This window comes from Syngnathus acus, chromosome 9 (genome assembly GCF_901709675.1).
Source record: "Syngnathus acus chromosome 9, fSynAcu1.2, whole genome shotgun sequence".
NCBI lineage: Eukaryota > Metazoa > Chordata > Actinopteri > Syngnathiformes > Syngnathidae > Syngnathus > Syngnathus acus.
Genome location: NC_051094.1, coordinates 963,911 through 988,361, shown reverse-complemented (window position 1 = coordinate 988,361; position 24,451 = coordinate 963,911). Strand labels below are relative to the sequence as shown.

The 24,451-nt window shown below is 43.8% G+C and overlaps 1 protein-coding gene and 2 long non-coding RNA genes across 12 annotated transcripts in view; all 3 read right to left on the bottom strand.

Annotated features, from left to right (window-relative positions):
- Positions 1-100: 100 nt before the first annotated feature.
- LOC119127043 lies at positions 101-878 on the bottom strand. 2 transcript variants are annotated; one of them, XR_005098745.1, is made up of 3 exons: positions 844-878; positions 295-672; positions 101-204 (listed from the first exon to the last, which is right to left on the bottom strand). It is a non-coding gene; the product is annotated as an uncharacterized LOC119127043 (long non-coding RNA). The 2 variants fall into 2 exon arrangements; XR_005098746.1 differs by having other exon boundaries at positions 295-592.
- Positions 879-1,470: 592 nt separating this feature from the next.
- Positions 1,471-2,399, bottom strand: LOC119127042. Its single transcript, XR_005098744.1, has 4 exons — positions 2,381-2,399; positions 2,017-2,101; positions 1,806-1,911; positions 1,471-1,718 (listed from the first exon to the last, which is right to left on the bottom strand). It is a non-coding gene; the product is annotated as an uncharacterized LOC119127042 (long non-coding RNA).
- An 889-nt stretch (positions 2,400-3,288) lies between these two features.
- The window catches only part of LOC119127041 (potassium channel subfamily T member 1-like), a 33,358-nt gene continuing 12,195 nt past the window's right edge, over positions 3,289-24,451 (bottom strand). For 2 of the 9 annotated variants that reach the window (XM_037258716.1, XM_037258719.1), the window contains exons 4-35: positions 18,900-18,979; positions 18,239-18,344; positions 18,043-18,108; positions 17,388-17,436; positions 16,947-17,006; positions 16,755-16,829; positions 16,472-16,555; positions 15,915-16,009; positions 15,624-15,804; positions 15,392-15,556; positions 15,172-15,308; positions 14,643-14,706; positions 14,419-14,527; positions 14,242-14,350; positions 14,014-14,163; positions 13,714-13,949; positions 13,519-13,539; positions 12,752-12,965; positions 11,762-11,867; positions 11,516-11,688; positions 11,237-11,308; positions 10,712-10,846; positions 10,527-10,638; positions 10,355-10,456; positions 10,209-10,292; positions 10,005-10,133; positions 9,432-9,735; positions 7,822-7,884; positions 7,610-7,660; positions 6,365-6,376; positions 5,845-5,929; positions 3,289-5,771 (exon numbers count right to left, since the gene is read on the bottom strand). In XM_037258716.1, coding sequence (XP_037114611.1) covers positions 5,651-5,771; positions 5,845-5,929; positions 6,365-6,376; positions 7,610-7,660; positions 7,822-7,884; positions 9,432-9,735; positions 10,005-10,133; positions 10,209-10,292; positions 10,355-10,456; positions 10,527-10,638; positions 10,712-10,846; positions 11,237-11,308; positions 11,516-11,688; positions 11,762-11,867; positions 12,752-12,965; positions 13,519-13,539; positions 13,714-13,949; positions 14,014-14,163; positions 14,242-14,350; positions 14,419-14,527; positions 14,643-14,706; positions 15,172-15,308; positions 15,392-15,556; positions 15,624-15,804; positions 15,915-16,009; positions 16,472-16,555; positions 16,755-16,829; positions 16,947-17,006; positions 17,388-17,436; positions 18,043-18,108; positions 18,239-18,344; positions 18,900-18,979 — 3,550 coding nt within the window. In that variant the 3' untranslated portion in view covers positions 3,289-5,650. Of the gene's footprint in view, positions 5,772-5,844; positions 5,930-6,364; positions 6,377-7,609; positions 7,661-7,821; positions 7,885-9,431; positions 9,736-9,847; positions 9,869-10,004; positions 10,134-10,208; positions 10,293-10,354; positions 10,457-10,526; positions 10,639-10,711; positions 10,847-11,236; positions 11,309-11,515; positions 11,689-11,761; positions 11,868-12,751; positions 12,966-13,518; positions 13,540-13,713; positions 13,950-14,013; positions 14,164-14,241; positions 14,351-14,418; positions 14,528-14,642; positions 14,707-15,171; positions 15,309-15,391; positions 15,557-15,623; positions 15,805-15,914; positions 16,010-16,471; positions 16,556-16,754; positions 16,830-16,946; positions 17,007-17,387; positions 17,437-18,042; positions 18,109-18,238; positions 18,345-18,899; positions 18,980-21,567; positions 21,607-24,451 lie in introns of all 9 variants that reach the window. The other 7 variants (XM_037258713.1, XM_037258715.1, XM_037258721.1 and 4 more) reach the window with 7 other exon arrangements.

Genomic DNA, 24,451 nt, shown 5'->3' with positions numbered 1-24,451 from the left:
AATTCCCTGCAAAGAAGCAGTCCACACAAAATAAACAACTTTGCTTTTTACAGAGATAAAAACATTTGGAGGAAAATAAAAGCCATCCTTCAACTTACGCAGGGCAACAAACTTCGCAGGTACATTCCATGCACAGACTGTTTCTCCAAGACGAACCTACCGGGTGCCACTGGCCGTCAAGCCAATCCAGGCACTGTGTTACACCTGCATGGATAGAAAAAATTCCAGCATGTTTTTTTCACGCTCACAAGACATCGGAAAATGCTAAACATGACTTGACAGTATTCTCTTTACCCTCTTCCACTTGAAGTGAAACGCACGTGCCATTTGCCAGTGGCAGCAGCGCACACAGCAGAAAAGCCAGACACAGATATGTTCTCTGAAGAAAACAAGATTTTTTTTAATCGTTGCATTCACAATAGAGTTTAAGGTTCATTAAATGGGTTCAAAACAATAAATCAACTCATTTTAAAAACACACAAGTTAAACTTACCACTGTGGCAATAGATGTCGAACTGAGGCTCGAGTACCAACGTGAAGGACAGCTGAAGATTTTATAAGGCCAAATTGGGGGTGTTTCTGCTCACCACTTCTTTATGTCAACATCGACTGAGTCACGGATTTGGCCAAAACATACATACTTCTGGACTTTAAAAAGCGGAATCAAAGTTCCTTGGCAAAAAAAATGAATTGTCATTACACCACTCATGTAGTTAAACATTACCATATCGAGTCTAGTCATGTGATTTACAACTACTGAGTGATCATCAGGTATCATGCCAAAAATGAATTATAATGTATTTCTGCAAAGATTCATTTTTTAAAAATTCAAATAACACTCACCTACTTCTGCTAACAACATATGGCATGATGTAGAGCACAGGTGTCAAACTCAAGGCCCGGGGGCCAGATACGGCCCGCCACATCATTTTATGTGGCCCGCGAAGACAAATTGTGCATCAGATTCGCGTGTTATTACTAGAATTGCAAATTGTCTTCACTTTTAATAATATCTTTTTTCTAAATATTTGACCAGTTTGATTTGAAAACGAGTTATTTGTCAGTTTGTTTTGTAGCTTTTACTGTATATAATATGAGGTGCTCATAAATTTATTTGGGTTGACAGTCATAATGGCCCTCCAAAAGAAGCTATGACTACAATGCGGCCCGCGAAAAAAAATGACTTTGACACCCCTGATAGAGTAAATAAATGCTCTTCCACAAAAATACCAGCATCTAGTGGCGGACAGTGGAATTGCGAATCAACTAAGCACTAGGTTAAAAAAAAACTTGAAATTGGTGCCACTAAAAAAGTCATGAAATAGCATGTGTATTATCATCCAGTGAACTAGTTCTCGGAATTCTGCTCTCCAAATGATCGGAATCAGACTCCAAAAAATTCCATATCAGACCAGCCCTCATTGATTCACCAAATAAAATGTGGATTTTGTGCATTCAATAAAAGCAGGCTGACTGGAACTGGCTGCATGCAGCTTTTATTTGTTCATGACCTTCAACCTTGACCTTCCCATCATAAGACAAATAGTACAAAATGCATTTTTTTTTAGCGTGGGATATTGCTTATTTGTCACTTCCCTACTGAACCAAAAACTGGACATTCAATAGATGGGTCATCTCTCCTATGAACGCTGTATTCACATTTCGCTTTGTCGAACACAGATACGCAGTCATCAGGGAACCGTCTGGGAATGGCAAACCTGCAAATCAACATACAACACGCGCTCAACAACATCATGCTCTCCACACATAAAAACACTCGAAAAACGTGTGACCCTTCAACTTACCCAGTGCAACACCCGCTGCAGGAACAATCCATGCAATCACTGTTTCTCCAAGAAGTGCCAACCGGGTGCCATTTATTATCGACTTCATCCAGGCAACGGGTTGCACCTGCAGTACGTGGGTACAAGCAACGTTTGCCAAACTAGACATGCTCAATTGTTTCCATTCACCAAATGGCACGTGAAAATAAATAAATAGATAAATAAATAATACCTGGTTCGAGCACCGAGACAAAGCAAGAACCGTTTGACTGTGGCAGCAGGACACATAGCAGCAAAGCCAGAGACAGGTATGATGTCTAAAAAAAATTTGAAACAGTATAAGCAAAGCAATTCAGTGTGCTCCACACAACAAAAAGCACATCTTTAGTCGATTAAAAAATACAACAACTGAAGGCATTTGCAACCCAAATATATTTAAAAGCAAAGAGCGTAAACAAAAAGAAGCTTTTTTCTAAATGACTGAATCACCACAGAATTGAATTCATTTTAAAATTTAAATTAAAATTTAAAAGTGTATAGCCCTCAATTTTTAAAAAGGAAAACAAGCCACCCCCCCCAATTTTTTTTGGGTTTACCATTGTTGCAGTATGTAGGTCTCATCTAAGAGAGGCTCCGGTCGCAAAGGATTTTTATAGTGTAGGTTACAGGAAGGACCTTTGGAATTACGCTAGTGGACCTCTTTCCGTCAATACAGTCAACAGAAGAAAAATAAAATAAAATACACACCGTACAAAGTTTTTGGAAATAATACTGTATTTCCAGACAACAAGAAAAAAGTTCTCAAAGTTTCAAGTGACGGTTGTTGACTTGAGGTTGTGGTATAATTTAACTTTGTTAGAAGTTCACTTTTAACTTCTTAAAGTCATTGCATACCAACGACAGAACTTGAATGAAGCTATCTGAGGATTTGTGAGTTACAGTACATTTCTTGTAATAGAAAATACAAAGACTTCAACTGGCTGATGTGTTTTATTCATTTCCACTTTGATATCATGACATTTTTCTTTCGTTATTATTAAGTTGTTAAGTGCCTTTGTTGTTTTGCGAGGAGTCAGCGAGTCTGCTCCGTCATTTTCCCACTACCCCCAAAACTTCACATGGAATGGATGGGTCGTCTTTCTTATGCACTTTGTATTGACATGTCACTTTGTGGCGGACAGTGGAATTGTGAATCAACTAAGCACTAGGTTAAAAAAAAAACCTGAAATTGGTGCCACTGAAAAAGTAATAGCAGAATACATATATATATATATATATATATATATACGTATATATATATATATATATATACACGTATATATATATATACGTATATATATATATATACACACATATGTGTCTTATCATCCAGTGAACTACTAGTTCTCGGAATTTTGCTCTCCAAATAATCGGAATCAGACTCCAAAACATTCCATATCAGACCAGCCCTCATTGATTCACCAAATAATTGTGGATTTTGTGCGTTCAATAAAAGCAGGCTGACTGGAACTGGCTGCATGCAGCTTTTATTTGTTCATGACCTTCAACCTTGACCTTCCCATCATAAGAAAAATAGTACAAAATGCATGTAGTCGAACACTGAGGTGGCAAACATGACACGCAGGCTGCTGACACGTAAACGACATGCATGTTCCGTTCATATAAGAAAGACGGCGTATCAAACGGCGGCTCCGACATTGGCTAACGGGTACACATTATTGTTCTTGGCAAGCTCGCGTATAAAAATAAACAAAAAACATGCTGTTTGTTTAAAATCCCTTGAACATGCCCTTAGACTGGAGAGAAGCACACACTGTGGAATGTTGGAAGCCTTTCAACTCCTCGGGTCCCGAAACTTCTTTTAAAATGGACCAACGGATAAAGTTAGGCCTTAAAATAAATAAATAAATTGAACATGCACGCTCGAATGTGTGTGTTGTTGTTTACATTTGCCTGCGAGGAAAACAAAACGTGATATGTTGAACAATGGACAAGAGTTAGGGAATTAAAGGGTCATGCCATAAATATTCCATTAGTGCAAAAATAGTCATCTTTCACGTCTCATTGCAGGATAAACGTTAGTTTGCGTACAAAGTCACACAAAAAGAAAGCAATTAACGCTGCAACCCGGAGTGGCGCATCACAAGAAACAAACAAACCTTAAATCCTCAGTCTGACATTTATGTTGAATCAAGAAATTAAGAGCCTGACCGAGACTAACATTTGGCATACACAATTAATTATGTTTTTTTTTTTTTTTTTTTTTTAATGGAAAGTGACGAGTTGGTCTATCCCCAACTGCAGTCACATTTAGAGTTGGACATCATTTGAATTTCAATGACTTGATTCTGGTTCAAACCAATTCTTGATTCTGAATCTTTTTAGGTTCACAAAAAAAAAAAAAGTTTGTAGAGTTCAAATTCGGGGTGTCTAACACCCAAACTACGGCACATGAATTTTTTTACACAAAGAAATTCCGTTTTAAAATGACACCAATCGGGCAATATGGAACACAATTTTAGGGGTTCCACTGAATTGATTTTGGCCAATTCATTTTGAAATATCTCTTTTTTTACGTCTAAAATGACGTGTACGATCACAAAGAAACAATTGACGGAAGCTGGCCAGGCTCTGTTATTCCCAAAAAGGGATGAGAAATGGCACATAGTGTACAAAAACGTATTTACAAATCAATAAATAATGGCACAAACAGCAGATCATTGGAGGACACATTGAAATCAATGAATAACACTTGTTTTTTCTTTTCTCGGCACTGCAAAAATTAGGTTTAGAAACACTTAAGAAAAAGCACACCAAATGGCTGATAAGCGCCACTAAGTTGAAAGTCTTTCTCTCAAACGTGTGCAATCAGATAACCAGCGGGGGGCGCTGAGAGGATTCCGTAAACATTTCCAGTGTTTCGACACCGCTCGCCGAGAGTCCGAGACAGCGGCTTGTTGCCGAGGCGACCGCTCCGTCATCATTGAATCAAGTCATGGCCACAGCCCACCGACCTGTTATGACAACCTTGGCAGCTATGTTCACATCTTTGACAGTCAATGCCGCCCCCTACAGGGAGGTGGTATAAGACGCTTGTGCTCCTAAATGAAGTGTTTACTACAAAGCAAAGTAATAGTTTCGATTAGGAGGAAATGCTTGGAGTGAATTAGGACGTCGGCTGCGCTGATGGTTTGGCCCCACCAACGCAAGGCACGAGGGCACAAAGTGTGCGTGTGCACGCTAAATAAATTCATTTGACACTACTTACAGAAAGGTAGTGATATCGGGCTAGAGGGAGGAATTTCAGATTGAAGTCAATGAAACATTTGAACTCGTACACAGAAAATTTAACAGTACTCACAGTCATATATTCTTTATCCTCTGCAAAGAACAGCTACTGGTGAGCTGAAAGGAATTGTGGTAGGAATGTCCAGCTGTCTGTTTTATACTGCCCCCTGGTGGCCAAGGTGGGCAATGTGATTTTTTTTTTCAATATTCTATTTCATGATATCACTTACATGTGTTTTATTAATCAAGTAAAAACATTTTTTCGGGGTAGGGGGTGCCATGAAGAGCCCAATATCTCTAACTTCTGGTGAGTAGCGTATCTTGAGGAGCATTTTAGGGGGGCTTTTCATGACAGTTCCTCTGAGGTTTTACTTGTTTTTCAAATAGCACGGTGGGCCCGATGAATTGCCCCCGAGCCCTAAGTTGCCCACCCCTGGCGTCCTCCAGTGTCAATTGGCTATACGAGGTGTGTGATCGACACGTGAAGACGATGAGGCACTCTTCATGCATCCTTGGGCTCAGTGGAAACAAGTAGCAAAGGTCACGCTGCCTAGTGTGCGCGTGTGTGCGTGTGTGGCTCATAGATGCGTTTCGTCTCTGGTTTCAGAGACAAAGTGCGTCTGGTTGCAAGTGTTCCGATTCTGGCCTACTTGGGACTCCTCGGGCATGTGCGCCAGCGGGTCGGAGCGGATGATGTACCTGAAAGACGCAAAGTCACAAACACACATCTTGGAATCTCGGCTGCCTTGAAAATATGTCGCTGCTTTCTTACACAATGTCGTTGAGCTCCAGCATGGTGTCCGGAGGCGGGTTGATGAGCACGTAGGACAGCGTGTTCTGGTGGTCGTTCATCTCATCTATGGAGAGAAACATGTTTCAGGGGGGGGGGGGGGCTCGTTGACAACAGTACTGCTTGCTCGCAAGCAATCACGCCACGCAAGGAAACAAGTCAACAAGACAACATAGAAAGTTGATACGCTGCCATTAATGAGACATGAATAAGGAGTATTTTACATTCGTGAATGGCAATAGCACAAATTATTTATGCTTATATATTTATTAGGGCAAGAAAAAGAATATATTTACAAAAATAAGAAAATCATTAACATCACCTAATTCAATCCAATAACTAGTTCATGTGATTATTTTTTCCAACAGGTTTAATGCATCACATTGATTTTATTGATCGCTTTTTTTCGGGGAGTGGACGGTGCATATTTAAATGTCTTCAAGTGTGTTTTGCCATTTTGACGTGAGTCAAGTAGGTTCCGCGTGTCTCCACGGCAACCCACCTGCTTGCGGCTCTTTACAAAGACAAAGGGGTGCAAAAGGGGGCGTGGGGGGGGGAGAGAGAAGGGCCAAGCGTTAGCGTCACTGACGGCCACTGTGACGAGGACGGGGGGGGGCAAAGGGATCCAGAGGCGCATGCGCAGCTTCAAACATGCACGCAGCGTCCATCATCATCATCATCATCTCCATGGCATTCCGACCCCAGCTGGCAAGGCGAGACGTTGCCATGCCGACACACATGCTCCAGCATCCGTCAAGACTGAACCAAACGTAGCGAGCGACTCAAAAACACAAGCTAGCGGAGCAGAACGCATCGAGCGTGCCAGGGCGGAAGACCCGACCGAGTGCGTGACCTCACCGACGGCCTCCGCCAGCCGCAACGCTGAATTGCTTTCAGATAGAACTTTTCACTATGAAGTCACACATAGGGTTTTGGAGTTGATGTCATCCCCTGTGTGTGCGTGCGTGGCTAAAATGGAGGCCTCCATCTACAGACAATCATGCGTTCTGCTCCAGTCGAGAAGCCAAATGGACGCCCTGCGGGACTCTAGCTTTTTTTTTTTTTTTTTTTTTTTTGGGGGGGGGGCGTCACCTCACTCACGTGAGCACGATGCAGAGAAGGCCAGAGATAGAAAACAAGAGAGTGACAGGAGAGCGAGAGACTGGCTGCCGAGCTAACAATGGCAAGGACATCATTCAGGATTAGCTCTCAAACACACTCGTGAAATACGTCTTATGAGAGCATTTCAAGGAATGTGTGAGAGAGCGTTTTAGTACTTTGCCTGTGGATCATTTGGTGTGAGAGTATTTCCGTTTTGCGTGGGCGCATTTATTTGTGCGTCGACAATGTCCCAGTCTTATTTCAGTACTGAGTGAGAGCAGCTTTACTGAATCGTCCAATAACGTGTGAGAGCGAGTTCAGTTAATATGTGCGACAGCATTTCAGTCACGATGTGATTGTGTTTTAGCAGCGGAAAAACAATCAGCAGTGAGAACATTTTAAAAAAAAAATGTGAGTGTTAAAAAAAAAAAAAAATCTAAGCATTTCAGATGAATATGTGAGATTGATCATGTGATGTAAGAGCATTTCATTAAAAGAGTGAGAAAGATTCAGTAGGTAAGAGGTAATCCTGAACGACGTCCCCGACGGCCTCTCATATCTAACACACATCGGACACACTCTCGCACACTCTCACACACGCACGCTCTCACACATGCAATAGAATAAAGCGGATGGACCGGCTAACCTGACGGCCGGCTCCCGTCTGTATACGGCTGTTCTGATATGTCCTGCAACTCTAAGCAACGGTAGTCACGGTTAACTCGAGCGCACACTCGCTGCTGTCAATGGCAAGCATACACATCTAATCCAAAGAAGGATGCTGGTGAAAGGACGAGCTCCTTTCGCCCACAACCACGCACGCACGCACGCACGCACGCACGCAGGCGCACGGGTTACCTTGCAAATATCCTAGATTTACTCGATTCATCACATCGCTCGCAGTGAGATTTGAAACATCCTCTACGGGTCAAAAGGGGGGAAAGAGAAGAGTCAGAGAGAGAGAGAGAGAGAGAGAGGGAATAGGAAGAAAAATCAGGCAGGCAGCGAATGCGTTTGCGTTTTGACCAAAAGAAAGGTTTCAAAGGTGAGACGATGCAAGAAGTTCAATGGAAAAAAAAAACGAGAAGAAGCCATGCTTGAGTATGCAGAGAGTCACTTCCAAATGATTCATCTGTGGTGGATGCTCACTCAGAAGGTCAGGAGCGTTTGGGCTTCTCCCTGGAAGCAGCGTGAGCGACACAGTACACAAGATTCAGCCAGCGCAACACATCGGGAGGACGACTTTTTTTTTTTTTGGAACCTTCTCTGTTGTTTTGGAAGCGTGACGTGATGAGTGGAAATGTGAGCAGATGCAAAAGCAAACGGAGGCGTGATGCATTCACATGTTGCAGGGTTTCGACAGGTAAGTGCTTTAAATCAAATCCTTTTTCCATGTACACCCTTATGAGACATCTTTTATTCATAGTTAACGATAAAAATGGTTATTCATTAAGTTAATAATGAAGATTTATTATTTTTTTGCTTTTGACACTTTTGGATAATCAAACAAAATTCACAATAATCCATCAAAAATTAATTTAGCACTGTCAATGGGCCAGAACCTCCTATGCATTCTGTAAATTATTCTTTCCCAAATATCTTTATCAATTTTATTATATATATATTATATATAGTATATATAAAATGTATATGATTTAAGATTTTCAGCAGTCTAAATTAGCCGAGTAAGTTTTTATTGGCTTCAGTTTTAAATGATAGTATTGATCGCTTTGCATTTGGATTGCAGCGTATCATCCAATTAGTCGGAGATGGTTTTTGAGGCAGAACTCTCAGATTGACCCATGGAAACCCAAAGTGGTCATGACTGCATTCATATGTTGAATTTTGCAGTGAAAGGTGGTCGAAGATATCCATGCATGTTGGCTTCATGATGATGGAGTTGGACCGCGTGTCATAAAGACACACAGCGGAAATGCCATGAGATGATGAAACAAGCACAAACACAGATTGGAGTTCCATGAGAAAATTGTGGGTGGAGGCTATATTTCATCTTAACTTCATTAAAAAAAAGTGGATTTTTGCAATTTGCAGCTCCATAGAGTTTGTCCTATCATCTTTCTAATCCTAAATTATGTTTGAGCAAAATTAAAAAAAAAAAAACAACCTCATGTTTATATTTACATTATTTCCTTTCATCTCAATACAAACAGACTTGAACTTTTCAAGGATCAGTGCATCTCCATTCACCGCCTCAAATGATACATCAGAAAATCTGAATTTTAAGACTCCACCCTTTGAGATGAAAGTAAAGATTTCTTCACTGAAACTCCAGTCTGCAAAAAAAACCCCAACAACTCGATTTTGTTTCCCAAATGACAATTATGATGCAATGAGGAATCATTTGTAAACAAAATCATCAACGTGCTGTAATTGGTTGGCATTTATGGAATGAATTCTACTGCATGTTTTCATTTGGAAAAAAGTAAGGCCATGGCGCTTCGACTGACCGTATCCCACAGTGGGCAGGCCCAGGTGCTTCATGCGGTTCTTGACCAGCTCGGACAGCTCCTGGCGCTCGGAGCGGCGGTACAGGTTGAGGCGCTGCTGCGAGATGCGCTCGGCCCGGCTGGAGGGCTTGTTGGTGCTCTTCCTGCTCAGGCGCCGGGCCCACTGCATGCTCTTCTTCCTCAGCAGCGGGTGCTCCGACTGCTCGCTTGCGCTGGAGTTCCGGTGCGCCGTCTTCTCCTTCCACGACTCCTTGCGCTTGCGTTGCTGCTCCTCGCCTTGTTCCACGTTGATGGACACCTGAGACTGAGATGGTTAAGAACCTGTTAGAAAGCCGCTTTGGGACCCGGCTGACCTAACAGGTGGTAGTCGTTGCGTGCTTTGAGCGGGGCGGGGCAGGGCAGCTTGACAACCCTACCTGCACGTAACTGTCCTTGCACTGAAATAAGAGAAGGACAAACGTACATCCAAACAAAAGGAAAGATGAGTACATAAAAAAAAAAGCATAGTCAAAGGGATGCAAGGGACGGATGACCAGCCAAAGCAAACGCGGCGTCACATGGTAGCTAACTCGCCTCGGATGTGGAGAACATGTGCGACTCGGTGCGGTAGATCCCGATGGGGATCTCGGCGCTGGAGGAACAGAGTTTTTGGAAGAGTCTGCCGTACGTTCTGATCCACAGGTCCTCCTCTGTGATCTTCATCTGAGGGAGTTTGGAGAGAACGGAGTTACCCCGGAAAAAAAGATCTTCTTGGGAGCTGGCGATGGTTGTACTTACAACGCACAGATACCCGGAACCTGGTGTCGTGTCCAAACCGAGAAGCAGCCTGGCTATAGCTATCATGTAGTCTTTCACAAATGACTGTCAAAAAAAAAAAAGCAGATGTAGAAAAAGCAATGGAATTGTGTTGATGTCCCTCCCACCTGGTAGAGCAGCGTATCCAGCATGCTGATACTGAACACCCTCCCTGCCGCAAAGGGTAAGCGGAACATGAAGGCCAGATTGGAGCCCTTATCTCGTTCGATCTGGAAAAACAAGGGCAAAATGAGGGTCAGGAGTTTGAACTTGAGCGCTGCTAGTGTTTGTCTTGCCCACCTTCTCTAGTTTGGAAAGAGCCAGCGAGTAGCAGTCCTTGGCTCGGAACTGCATGAACCTCATGTTGGACGGATGCGTGAGCTCGGTGATGATGCTGAGGCTCGGGAATAATCTGACCAAACGGGATCACGGCGATGAAGCGCGGAATAAAAAGCGGATGATACGGAACTTTTGTTTCCTACTACCTGAACATAGTCTGGACATTGACGATGGTTTTGGCGTCGGCCATGTAGTCCTCCTCGGCACTCATGGTGCTCTCCTTGTCCACAACCACCAAATTGTCAGCGTAGATGATTCCACACTGCAGTAGGTTGTCCAAGCTGATCCATGAAAACAAAAAGCAAAATGTGTTTTGCCACAGCGTTCTACTTGACTTCTGTAGTGTACCACTAGAGGGAGCCCACGCTCAACACTATGATGATGAGAGATGAGAAGCATTGATTTAAAGTGATGTGTACAATTGCAACGGAGTCATACACAGAAATGTGACCTTTTCCATCTTTTTTCTTATAATTGTAAGAATTGATCATCATTTTAAATTAATTATGAAAATATTAAAACTGTTTTCTTGTATTTTTAAAAGCTTTTTTGTCAAGCACCCGCTTCCCCAGCTAAATTCTCATGATGATATTTAACTCATGAAACACACCACGTTTTCACCAACATCATGGAATGAGCGTGACTGTGACCCCCCCCCACCCACCACATACTTATCGATGGTGCCGGCCATGAAGTAGACCATCGGGAAGCAGCAAATGGCCTCTAAGAAGTGGTTGTCTGGCCTGAGGCAAACAGGAAATCACCGGTTAGCAAGCCACACGGCTCATGGATCACTTCTGGAGTATCCCAGAGACATTATGAGAGGAACCTCTTAAAGTACAGTTATTGTGATATGAGCACTGGCGGAGCTAGGATTTTTTTTCCTTTGGGGGGGCAAAATGATATTTCAGGGAGTTTGCAATTTTTTCTTTTTAATTGCATTAACTTACGGGTAGTCCAGCAAAAGCACAATGGGGTTGAGCTCCTTCCGGGGTCGGTAGTACGCTCTCAGGGGGACGATGAAGTTGTACAAGCCGTTGCCCGCCGTCTCAGCCGACACGATAATCAGCTTGTTCTTGAAGCCGTACGCTTTGGCGTCTTCGAAGCTGTTGTGCGTGCAGCCCTTCATCACATTTCAAGAGGAACTTTGACTCCCTGGATCCCGTGTGTGCGCGTGTGAGTGGAAAGTCACTCACCTTGTCAAGGCGCAGGCAGCAAAATGGAGCTTTCTGCGGAAGGAGGTGACACAGTGTGGGAGAGCTGCCGATGTAGGGTGAGTTGGGAGGGTAGCCTTTCACAAAACTGCCAAAAAAGAAAGCGAGACGATTCAACGATTTGATAATAGCTGCAAGTAGTTTGCCACCAAAGTGGAGCAATTTAGAGCTCAATCAAAATGTTCTGGAAAAATAGGCCTGAAAAGTCTCGCAAAAAAATTCAGTGAGTCAAAAGACATTTTTTGGTGGTGCCACCAAAGAAGGGAAACAGCACTGGGCAAGAAGAAAACAGTTTCATTTTTAATCCACTAAGCATCTCAATCGCTCTCTGAGCTCATCAGTACGTCGTTAAATGCAAAGAATTGTGGATGACTGTAAGTACTTTGGATTGTCCATCGACATGCTGTTGCTGAAGCATTTGTGTTCAATGTGTTGCTTGAAGGCATAATCATCATAGAAGCTAATTAGCGTTAGCATCCACCACACACTGCTTTGGTTGAGGCAGTTTTAAATCCACATCAGGCTGTTTTTGGATGAATTTGACACTAACTGCTGCTTGTTGTAACGTTTGAATCTCAAGACACCACTGGAGTTGGCTCCTAACAAATACAGTCCACCTAATGTGTCCAGTAGATGGAGTGGATCTCTATCATGGATTTGAGTTGGAGCCATCTCAGCAACGATAAGCATGGTGCTCTTGCAAACCTGCTGATACTAAATGACCACTGAGAGTGAACCACATGCGTGTGTGTGGTGAGCTACACACATGTTAGAAAGTGCTTCAGCCCCTTTCATCATCATGACACACCGCTTACAGGCCAAGCTCATCCATCTCACCTAACCGCCCCCTGACACTTGAGGAGGTGGAGCACATGAATCCTTTTGAGAGTCTATTATGCTCAGGCGAGGGCTATTGGGTCTGAACGAGCAGATGTCGCGGGTTTGGATCACAGCAGCGTCCGCGTTACTTACTCTGATCCGACGGAGCCCTCCTCGTCCGATTGGTTGGTCTCGTCCTCTGACTGGTCGCTAAGGAGGTCGCACGGTAGAATGGCGGAGGAGTCTGCGATCTCCAGGACCGGCGCGATGCTCGGCCTGCGGCTCCCGGAGCCGTTCTCCGTGGGCAGAGCCAGCTTGCTGGTTTCTTCCGGTGGATCGGGGTTCTGGAGGTCGATGGCCACGGTGCCTGGACGCAACACCCCACACACTAAGTACTCAGTCGAATCTCAAAGTGTGCTTCCCCTCTTTTAAAAGTCTTGGAAAATAATTAAGAGCAGCATGCAAAAAAATCATGACTTCTATTTGTTCAAAATATGCCGCTTACATACTAATGCACAGAGCAAGCCAGCACTATGTGGAATAAACCATATATCGCATATCAACAGTGGCGTTTTGCATGACATCAATTAAGGCCACTTTTTCATCGCATAGTACAAACTGCATTTGTACTGCCGTCTTGACCCCACCAACTGTTTGGAGAAAATCCATACATTTTGCCGTGCCTGGCCACCCCCTGGTGGCACCCCTGGGCCAAACCAATGCGGGATTCTTTCACTAGAAAAGATTTCACGAATAAATACTGTCACTATTAAATATTTCAATTATTCTGTTGATGATTCCATGATTTCAATGAAAAAGGGCTCCCTGTGTACATTGCGTCGAAAAAGTGCCACCGATACATTTAAGGACTGCAAAGTACGCCACAGCTGTAGGAGGTGATGTGTCATGCACAAACTTACCATATGAAGTGGCCTGATCAACTTTTACAGGTCAAAGAAACAAAAAAAGCACAACACAGTGATGTCAGCCGGAAAAAAGCAGGTAAGGAGAACAATCATGCACAACTGAGCGAAAGCATCACCCACCGCTCGCAGCCGCCGTTCATGGACATTCATGCCATTCAAGCTTCATGCCGCTCGCTCGCTTGCTCTCACCCATGCTGGCAATGATGCTGTGCACGGGCAGCCTGCAGGGGGCGTCGTAGAGCCCGGAGACCGACAGGCTCTTGTTGTGCTTCTCCTCCTGTTTGAAGATGAAGGCCGAGTTCTCCTCCTTGGTGATGTTGATGTAGTAGCAGGTGTCGGTGGCGGCCATGATGTGGCGCGGGCCGGGGTTCAACAGGATGCTCTTGTTGTCTTCCCGCTTAACACCGATCAGGCACACGCCGTACCTGGCGGAGTGCAAACAAATGTTGTATGGTTTGTAAAAAGCATCCTGAGAGCGCTTCTGCTTACTTTTTATGAGCGTGGAAGGAGGCGTAAGTGAAACTCTTGCCGTCGTACTCCCCGAAAAACTTGCTGTCGCATAATCGGATGTGGTAGACCTCGTTGCCGGAACAGCGTCCGTACATCCTTTGCCACTGCTCCGGTGACAACTGCCCTTCCCTGCGGATTTATTAGCACAACGATGACACTTTCACAGATTTGGGAGGAATGCAAAAAAAAAAGTGTTTGCGCACTTACTGTCCTCTGGAGGTGTGAACGAGGAGCGTCACTAAGGTGGACATGGCCGGACACACGCAGTTGAGTGCTAGCATGGCGTACTTGAACTCCTCCTCACACACGACGTGATCTGGAAATACAGACGGTAATGATTGATTCTTACCGTCCGAAAAGTGCAGAAAATGTTTTTGTAGTTACCAGCAAATTTCACATGGAATTTGTTCTCCGGCTTGAGAATCTGCACGTAGAGCGGACAGTTAGGAGCAAAGTCCTTTGCGGCCCAAGCCCTCAAAATAGTCTGATGATCCTGTGGAGGAGATGCACAGCAAAGCGTGCTCAATAATAGCACGATTGCACGGATGGGTGTGCTCTGATGCAATTGTGCGATGCCATGAACATTTCGAGTTGGTCGTGTGACTTACTGCGGCAGTTCGGTCACCCTCGTTCCTGCTGCTCAGGATGAAACACGCCTCGGCGTCGTCCATTCTAAAGCAGACGAAGGCGGTTGTGTGTGAGGTGCTTGATGATCATTAAAGACGATGCATTTTTTATCACTGAGATCGATTGTAGTAGTGCCTTGATTTACTCGTTTCATTTGTTCCCTGACCAGGCTTGGAGTTCAAAGTACTTCTCAAATCTTTCCACATTCAAATGAATGGAAATGCCATTAACACCAATCAAGTCTTTTGTACCATATAATAAATAGAATGGAAATAATCAAACGGTTTGTGCATTAAAATTGTATGCGTTGGTTGTGCGATTCCTGGTGTGTGCAAATTGACCACCAGGGAGCAGTATTATACATACGAAACGCTAAAAACAAAAAAGGATGACTAGGATTAGAGATTATGATTGTAATCTGTTGTGGGGATAGAAAAACATACGATGGGTCTGTTATGAAGTTATTACGATATCATTTCAAAGCTACGTAACCCGTCAGCGGTCACTCACTTGGCCCTCATCAGGTCCTGGTCTTTGAGGGCGGACCCTTGAAGATAAATGACCCTCTGGGACCACAAAGGTATCTGGAGGATGCGGCGAACCTGAATATCGATATCGGTGGGACACAGGATCACCACATAATAATCCTGCAAGACAGAGGAAAGTGAAGATGCTCAACAATCCGCCAGCAATGTGCAGAAAGACAAGGCGGACCGTCTCCAAAGTATACCTGCAACCTGGGATGAGCGTAGAACTCGTTGAGGAAATCCATCAGCAGGTCTATCTTCAGCGAGCTGACACACAACACCACGTGCTTCTCCGTCTGTGCTCGGTGGCGACTGTAGTTCCCGCCTAATTTCTGGCTCTCCATCCACAGGTAGGCGAGTTCTTCAAACTGAAAGCGTTTTGAGTGGAAGCACGGAAAGCCTTCAACAGATTTTTGTTGCCTCGCGCCTCCTTACCTGCAGCGGGAGCACCACCAGGGCCACGCAAATGAGAATGACCACCAGTAGCTGCGAGGGCCAAATCTGAGGCGTCACATCTCCGTAGCCCACGGTGGAGAAGGTCACGATGCAGAAGTAGAAGGAGTCAAACAGGGTCAGGTTCTTTCCGGCTCTCTCCAGGTGCTGGATGCCGCACGCTCTAGATAAATGTCACGGATGACGTTCAACAAAAGTGATTTTTTTTTTTTTCTTTCATATGGGTGTGGCAAGAGCAGTGATTTTGTTGTTGTTGAGTAGACGCGCACTCACCCGGTGAAAACCAGACACAGTAAAGTGCAGATGAGGATGAACACCTGGTTGAACATGGCCGAGTGTGTCCTCTGGATGGCACGGTGGAAGTCATTCTGATAACACCACAGAAGAGCTTACTGTTCACAGCTCATCTGCTCTTACTGTATGTGTACTTTTTTTTAATCTGTTACAGGAACCATTTTTGTTAACACTTGTTCCGCGTTAGTATGCTTCGCATGTCACCACCTGTCCGGCCCGGCCCGGCCCGGCCTTGCTCTGCCGGTCTGCTTGGTAGCAGATTACACCAGCTGGCTGATTACAACTTTGGCAGGAAGCCATTGGCAGAGCTAGAGGGGGCGCGGTGGGGGCACTGCCCCCCCCCACCCCAATATGTGCTTGGACTACCCAGATAATTGACTCTGGGCTTCTTTGGAATTTTTTTTCTAAATTAGCATCTCCATCGAGAACATATTCTGAATCTTCAACAGCATTCTTTGAAAATATTACAGGGGGTTGTTAAAAAAAAGTGTTTTGTTTTGTTTTGTTTTGTTTTGCGGATCCCCTGAGATACTTACAATCATGTTTTCCAGCGCCCCTTTGGCAAGCCAGCAGTTTAGAAAAACCGGAACAAATATGTTTCGTAAAGGATCCCAGAAGATCTAGAAAAAGCACAGTGAGTCCAGAGCAGTGATCAGCAGGAAGGTCAGTCAGTCAGTCAGTCAGTCAGTCAGTCAGTCAGTCAGTCAGTCAGTCAGTCAGTCAGTCAGTCAGTCAGTCAGTCAGTCAGTCAATGCTGGGGTGTTTTTGGACACAACAATTTGGACTCAAAAGAAATGCCCTTCCTTGTTTATTACTTACGGTGATAATAAATGGCACTGTATTGATCATCTCCAATATGAAGGATATCTGGAATATCTGCTCCCAAATGTTGCCCTGGAGAGCAAATTGATGATGAGCAAACTTCTGAACAAGCAGCAGTTTAGCAGATAAGCAAGAATTTTTCTCAAACTCGCCACAAATTTGAAGACAGGCGTCAAGAAACTTCTTTACCTTGTAGCTGAGATATGTGATCAGCATGGTCTCCAAAAAACTGATTAAAGCCACGGTCACCTAAGGTGGAGCAGAAAAAAACATTCATGAAACTCTGGAATTTGAAAAGTTTGTTGAGGTGAGCAACTACTTTTCTCCTTTCGTTTCACCAAGGTTGAGCAACTGAACTTGATTTATTGGTGAGGTGTTTGGTGGGGAAGGCCACTGCGAATCCGTTTGAGCTCTTAAGGATTGAATGTGTGTTTGATACTTAACACAAATACAAGAGAGGGTCCAAATGAATCATGATGAAATAAATCCATCCATCTACTTAAGTTCTTGTCTTCATTAGGGTTGCAGGTGAGCTGGAGTCTTGAACACTAGACTCTAACAAGCACTGCTGAGATTTCAACCCCCACCGTGCTGCCCATTATAAATCAGATGAAAAATAAACATGCTCACTTGGATAGCCCACAATGGATCCGGTCTGGTAACCCAGAAAATCAACTTCCTTTTAAAAAGCACAAGTCCATTAGTGACAATATTGTCATTGGAAAATACTGATGTACCTTGACTAGAGTTGAAAGTAAGTGCTGAAAAGATGAAGCAAATGACATGCATTAAATTGAAGCTCAAAATGAGTGAATAATCTGAGTGACGTTTGCGTATAAGGCAACTTTTATGAAAATTGACTATAATGAGGCATAAGGACTCAATAAAGGCCAGCCAAGGCCTTAAAATAATTTTAAATCATTCAAATGAATTAAAATCTTTTCTCAGTTGTCTCTGAAAAACAAAAGCTGCTAAAAGTGAGGAATGTGTGGCAGAAAACGTGAAGATAAATTGAGTTCAATGAAAGTAAATACGTAGATGCAATATACTGCCTCCTAGTGGCCAAGACACGCACACATAATACACAATGCCCACTGTGTGACGCTCAAAATATTGATTTCTTAATGTTTTGTTTACTCTGTGTTACTTCTTAGTTGTATAAAAATGATGTTTTTTGAGGGGGCGCTGGCATAGAATATTTGGATCAATTTCAAAGTTGATTTATGAATTCAACTCAAAAGTCAAGGTACCACACTGCATGGTTGCATTTCACAGGAGAACGAACCAGTTGATTTCTGGTGACTCCGATGTTGAATTGGGCCAGCTGGAGTCCCGAATCATTGAGTTGTGACAAAAAAAAAAAAAGAGAGAGAAATAAATGCATGACTCATCAATGTAATTATCAATGAATTGCCTTTTTAAACTGCTTCTTATTCCAAGAGCCCCTTAAATCCGGTCAAATCCATTTTGGTGACACTCACCACGGGTTTCCGTTGGTCTCCTTGAGATCGTCCAGGCTGACTCTCACGATGTAGAGCACGCAGGTGAGGATCTTCAGGGAGAAGTTGAACAGGCGGATCCTCAAGCCTGCATAACGGCAAAAAAAAAAACAACTTTGACTGTGCTCAGCGTTTGTCCGGTTTAAGCGTGCGTCAGCTCAATTTACGGCTTTTCTGGCTCAGCATTGTTATTTTCTCGGCGGGTCGCCACTCATTTCCCCCCCCGGCTTTGGAATCCCACAATTCCGGAGATTGATGACGATTAATCGGAACCTCGGCTGCAGTGTGTCCTGGCGACCGGATGGCGGTAGCAGCTGCGTTCCCCGCGTCAATGATTTGGTAGCAGCTGAGCATCGATTAGGAGCAAGGTGGCCCCCGCAGCAAAGGGTGACATTTCCATTCAATTCTGCTGCCTTTTGTAGCAGATCCTGAGAGGTTCACATCAATGTTTCCCCCGGCGATCTTTATTGCGTTTCCTCATGAGGACAACGCCATGCCCTTTGTCTCAACGATGGATTTAATATGAGGCGTAATGCAATGATCAAAAGCCCATGTGAGATTGAGCAAGATTGGATGCTTCGTCATGGAGTGCCTTTTTTCTGCACTGAGCACATTTGTATCGCGACCGTATGACTCTACTTACTTGACCTTTGGTTTTTGATGAAGAAAAGCTTCAGTCTCTCCTTGAAGGTGTTTTCGTTGACGTAGAACTCCACCTGCACCCTGTTGGGAGAAGCGTCGTGACTTGGATGAAACGTTAAATGGTCTTCCAATGGCTTTTGATTTTGTTTGCGCCGGTGTGGTTTCCCACAAACGTATACAATCCCAAAACGAGCCAATCATTCACTTTTCAGCACAAAACTTCATCTGAACGTAACACCTTGTGTTTTCAATCAGAAATCCAAAGGGAAGCCGATGCGGCGCGTTTCAACAGCCCCGGTGGAGCCGACGAGCACTTCAACTGCGATGATGATGGTGATGATGTGTAGGGGAGCTCCGATAAACGCGGCTTCTGTACCGCAGCAAGAATGATTGTCGCTAATGAACGCAGAGGGAGTTATGAAAGGAGCACCGAGCTGACAAGATGAATGACGGGGCACAAAAGAGTCGGCGAGGAGATGAGAGAGCAGTAGGCCCACATGATAGTGGGCGGAAGAAAATAAGAAACGCTAATTTCCCCTGGTCGCATGCCATGGCCTCTGTCGCCATGGAGACAGATTCCAGGGCAGGAAACGCTTTCATAAGCAAACAACATCCCTGAAACGCTGCATTGTGGCCAAGCCATGTGAATCAAGTGCCAATTGGTGGCAAATGAGATCAATAAACCACCAGGTGGTTCCCGCTGTCGTTTGCGCACTTCGACTTGAAATGGGACTCCAAAATAAACTGCAGTCTGAGAATAGAATTGGTGCGATGTCACGCTTTGTTTGAACTGGCTTGCCGTGTGTTTGTCTGCGTCTCCGTGTGGGAGGGTGAGATGAGAGTAGTAGCACGCAGCCTTGCATGGTGGAAAACCAAAATCAAAAAATAGTGTTAGCTTTCAAAGGGGAAAGAAATATTTGTCTGACAGAAGAAGCTGAGCCTCAGACTCAATGACAATGTGAAGGACAATGAGTGGGACGGATTTTCTTCAAGTAGCAATAGCAATGGTTCTCTCGGTATGCTAAACATTTGGCCCAAGACTACTTTTTTTTCCCCTTGAATGACCTTGATAAATTGTGGAAAATTTACATTTAATCAGCGCTTTAATTTGCCTTTATGTTTTTTTTTAACTGTAATTCTTCTGCCAAACTGTATTTACAATATAAGTTACCTGGTAAAAGTAAATATCTCACCCTGAAGACATTTCCAGATCGGCCAACGGTGCTTGTGTGTACTTTAATTCCCATAAAGCTAGTGGAACAAATTGTTACAGCTGAAAACAAAATGTCTCTATTTACTCCATGTTTAGTTTGCACAAGTGCCACTGTGTACACAACAATAACTGATGCAAAGCCAGCAGTGCATGAATTCCAATTAAGGTGGCACCGCTCGCTCCTCATGTTCACGCCGTCACCAATCTTGCCGTGACGCGGTGACATTTAATAAACTTAGGTTGCCGTGGAAGCTGCACAGCATCAGTCTTCCGTTCTCCGTCATCGCTTGAATTCACTTTTGTTTACATTTTGTTGTATTTATTCTCCGTTGGAATACAGGCAGGTACCAAAGCTTAGACGTGATCTAAAAGCTGCAGCCACGCAAAAAAATACGCCTCGCTGTCCTGAAGGAGATGATATTGTCGAACTGGCTCAAGTCCAAAACACTTAGGAAGTAAATAAGTTTGGTATAATCACTGAAATATTGGCCAGCGGCCCAAAGAGATCAAAGTGCAGGTCACTTTTGGTTCTCCGAGTCATCGCTACAAGGCAGCGGCCAAAATCTTTTCATTCAAAACTCTTTGCAGTAGTTTCCAGATGACTTAGCATTTCAAATGAGATGAAATAATGCCGCTGTCAAAAGTCTCTCAAGATCCATCACGCTATTTGGACGCGAATGTGCAGACGCAGCAAGAAAGCGTGTTGAGCAATGTGAAGATTTTGAGAAGCCAATTGGAATAAAAGGTTCAAATCCAAATGTTTTAAATATTTACCAGACTCTATCAAATTGTTTGTGCGACTTCTCTCACAGACTGAAAAGGAGGTGGCGATATAGTATGTAACATCACTCAGCCGCTTGACAGAGGCGGCGCCTGGAGGCAAAAAGTGCATGTCAACATGCTTAGAGCTCACCACTTAGGATGCCCCCCAGAGAACTCAATCCATTCGCTACCAGTAGTACGTGATCGTAAATAGGCAAGTCGCCGGTGGAAATTGCCAAATGCTGCTTTATTGGAAGCATGCAAAGTGCACACAACTGCCTCTCTTAGAAATGGATCAATTGTCAATCATATCCACTGACAGGCTATTTTTTTTTTTCCCCACTACACGTGCCACCTTTTCATCATTTAGTGTGGAGTTATCAAATTAGAATAAATAAAAAAATATTGATGAAAAAAATAAATATTAAAAAAATATGTACACAAAATAAAACCATATTTAAATAAATATATTAAGATTTCAATTTTCTTGGAAGTTTGGTCACCACAACAAGTGTTGAAAAGGTAGCCATAAATCAGCATTGTGCAGCAATATCATCGCTCAGTCAGGCAAGAATCATAAAAACCACCCAAAGATGGTAAACAGTGTGACTGATGTCTGCTGCCTCCAGTGCGTGACGTGACGTGACGTGACGTGACCCATGCCATGCAAGCCGTGATGCTGCCAGAGACTTACTGGGCATTGGTTGAGTCCATACTGTACTCCTCCTGATACCTGCAGGATGCAGCACACATGAACATAATAGACAGGACAGAGAGAGATGGCTTAAAAAGCGGACGCTGTGAGAAGGAAAACAAATAAAAGCCAATGCAAACCATGGGAGACCGGTGAACACAAACTGTCCCACGTCCCGGCGAATCAGGAATGAAATCAGATCGATTTAGCTCCAGGCCATTATGGCTGAGAGTTATAGCTTCAAAGTTTCTGACAAGGCGTCAACGCATTTTCGCCTTTCTAAATGGGCTAATGGAGTCTCGCTCCATTAAAGCCGGCTAGGAGGAAGCAGCTAGGTCGCCAGAAATGATGCGCGCATCCCATTAATCTCAAACATCTTGCCTTATGGACAACATGGCTGAGTCACTGATTCAATCCTAATGGCGCGATAAAATGCCCAATTGTGGCTGTTGGTAACCAGCACTTGCTTTTAGTGGCCTCTCTTCAGTCACTTCAGTCATTTGCTGTTGACAATCTGGACGCTCATAAGATCATTCAGTTGATTTAGAAACAAAACAAACAGGAAGAAAAAATAAATAAATGTGTGACTGACAAAGCGGTCGACATGGTACATAGAAACGAGAAGAGACGCTCACTGACGCTCATCTGGTTGTAAACGCATCTCTTTGCAGCTTTGCTAGCATCAAAACATATTCAATCCACATTCATGCAATCCCCGTCGGGCCAAGCGCGCCACGTTCGGCTCACCTCTGTGCGGCAGATGTAAAATCCTGAGGCTGAGCTGAGTTAGCAAGACAACAAGTGGAAGGCGGCACTTTGGAAGCATGCTTCCCTGCGAGGGATGAACGCATCTGAAGAGGGAGGGCCTCGCACGCCGCCACTATCTCTGCAGCAATTTCAAGGGCAAATGGGATTTGTAGTTTCATTTGCGAGGCAAGGCCAAGAATTTCCGAGCTGGCAGTGGAATGCATAGGGACTCGGTCATTGTATCATTCTGTTCCTTCCGGGATATTTTGCACGCTACCATGCGATTCTGCTTGTCATACACGCTAATTTTGTTGAGGCCACATTAGGCTGCCCACCCAATTCAACATCCGTTCAGCCTCAGCATCTTTTTAAGATTCAATAACATTTCTAATTCAATTTCCCTCTTCCACTCTGCGAGGCTCTGCGGGTTGAGTCAGAGGTAAAACGGAATAGAATTGGCGAAATAATTGCTTATTCTGCCTCCCGAATGAATCCGTGTGAAATATCGATCTATGAGCGCGAGGGAGGGTTTGTGTCGCCACGCTGGTGTGAGCACGACATTCATTTGAGATTCATAAAGCTCACATGTATTTGTAGGTAAATGTACTCATTATTTTTTTATTCGATCATTTGAAGGCATGCTAATCAGGGGGATTCGCTTGCGCTGACTTCATTAAAGATAACGACAAAGATGGACTACTTGGAAAAACAGCTCATTAATAACCGGGGAATGAGATCAAATGAAAATCTAATTGTTATGTGATGAACGCGGGGGCACAAGTGATCATTGTGGACATGAAAATATTGGGCGGGGGTGTCCAAATGCCGTCCTCGAGGGCTGCTATCCTGCGTGTCTTAGATGTTTCTCTCCTCCAACACACCTCAAATTCAAATGATCAGGATTGTTTGATGATTTGAATCAGGTATGCTGGAAACATCTAAAACTCATTTTTGTCACGGGTCGCGTCGTAGCCATAGTTTATGATTGTCAACGTCTTCTATATACAGTATAGGCTACAAAACTAGTTCAGAAAGAAATCAGACAGTAGTAAAGACTTCACATATTTTAAAAAAGACGAATGGGAATGAAAATTGCAAGCAACATCTCTATTTTTTTTTTTCAAAGTGAAGACAATTTGTAATGACACCAAGTCGATGCAAACATTTTCATGGCGGGCCACATAAAACGATATGGCGGGCCATATCTGGCCCCCGGGCCTTGAGTTTGACACCTACGATCTAAAACATCAGGAGAGTGGTCCTCGAGGACCGCACTCGGACAACCCTGATTTAGGGACTTGAGATCATCTCGAATTGAATTACATATTTTTGATTGTACGTTTACATTTTCCACAAAAGTGTGAAATGACCGAAGCGATCCATCAAAAGGGGACAGCGTGATAAAATACAATTGCCAGGGGGAAAAACGGAACGAATAATACAAGTTGATAAATTGCAAAAGTGGTTGAAACTGGCAGCCACAGATGCTCCGCGGAAAGATCGGCCGTCAAGCGGGATGCGGTTCCGCCTTTCTGTCACTCAACAGCGCTGCTCTTTATCCGATTGCTTCTGCTGGCTCGGAATAAACAGACTTGACCATTCAAACCTTTTCGATCTCAAATAGACTCTTCACAGCAAGGTAAAATCCCTCTTTCTGTTGAGCTGTTGAAAATCCTCCAAGGCTCATTACGCATCGACATTACCGAGCAAAGAATACTGCTTAGGTTTTTTTTTTTTTTTAACACACAGAAACAACAACAGAGTGGATAATTTATATAATTTATGTATAGATACATTCTGCTGCTGCTGCATTGGATCACTCTATTGATCTCCTTGCCATTATTTTTGCAAAGGCAAATTCTATGGGGGCTGTATTTCACCAACAAAACAGCCTTGAATTCTGTCAACATTATGTGGCTGGGCTTTCAAATTGAAAGACTGAAAGCTGAGGCTAAGGTAACTCCTTCAATGAAAATGACGGTATGGGGGCTTATCAGCTCCGCTAAAGATAGGCACCTCTAAAAATGCTCGTCAGAACTAACTAAATAAAATTTAAAAAAACATTTTATATATATATATATATATAAATAAGCAGCTAAGTGAGTGACACCTCAGGTGTCAAACTCGTTTTTGTCGA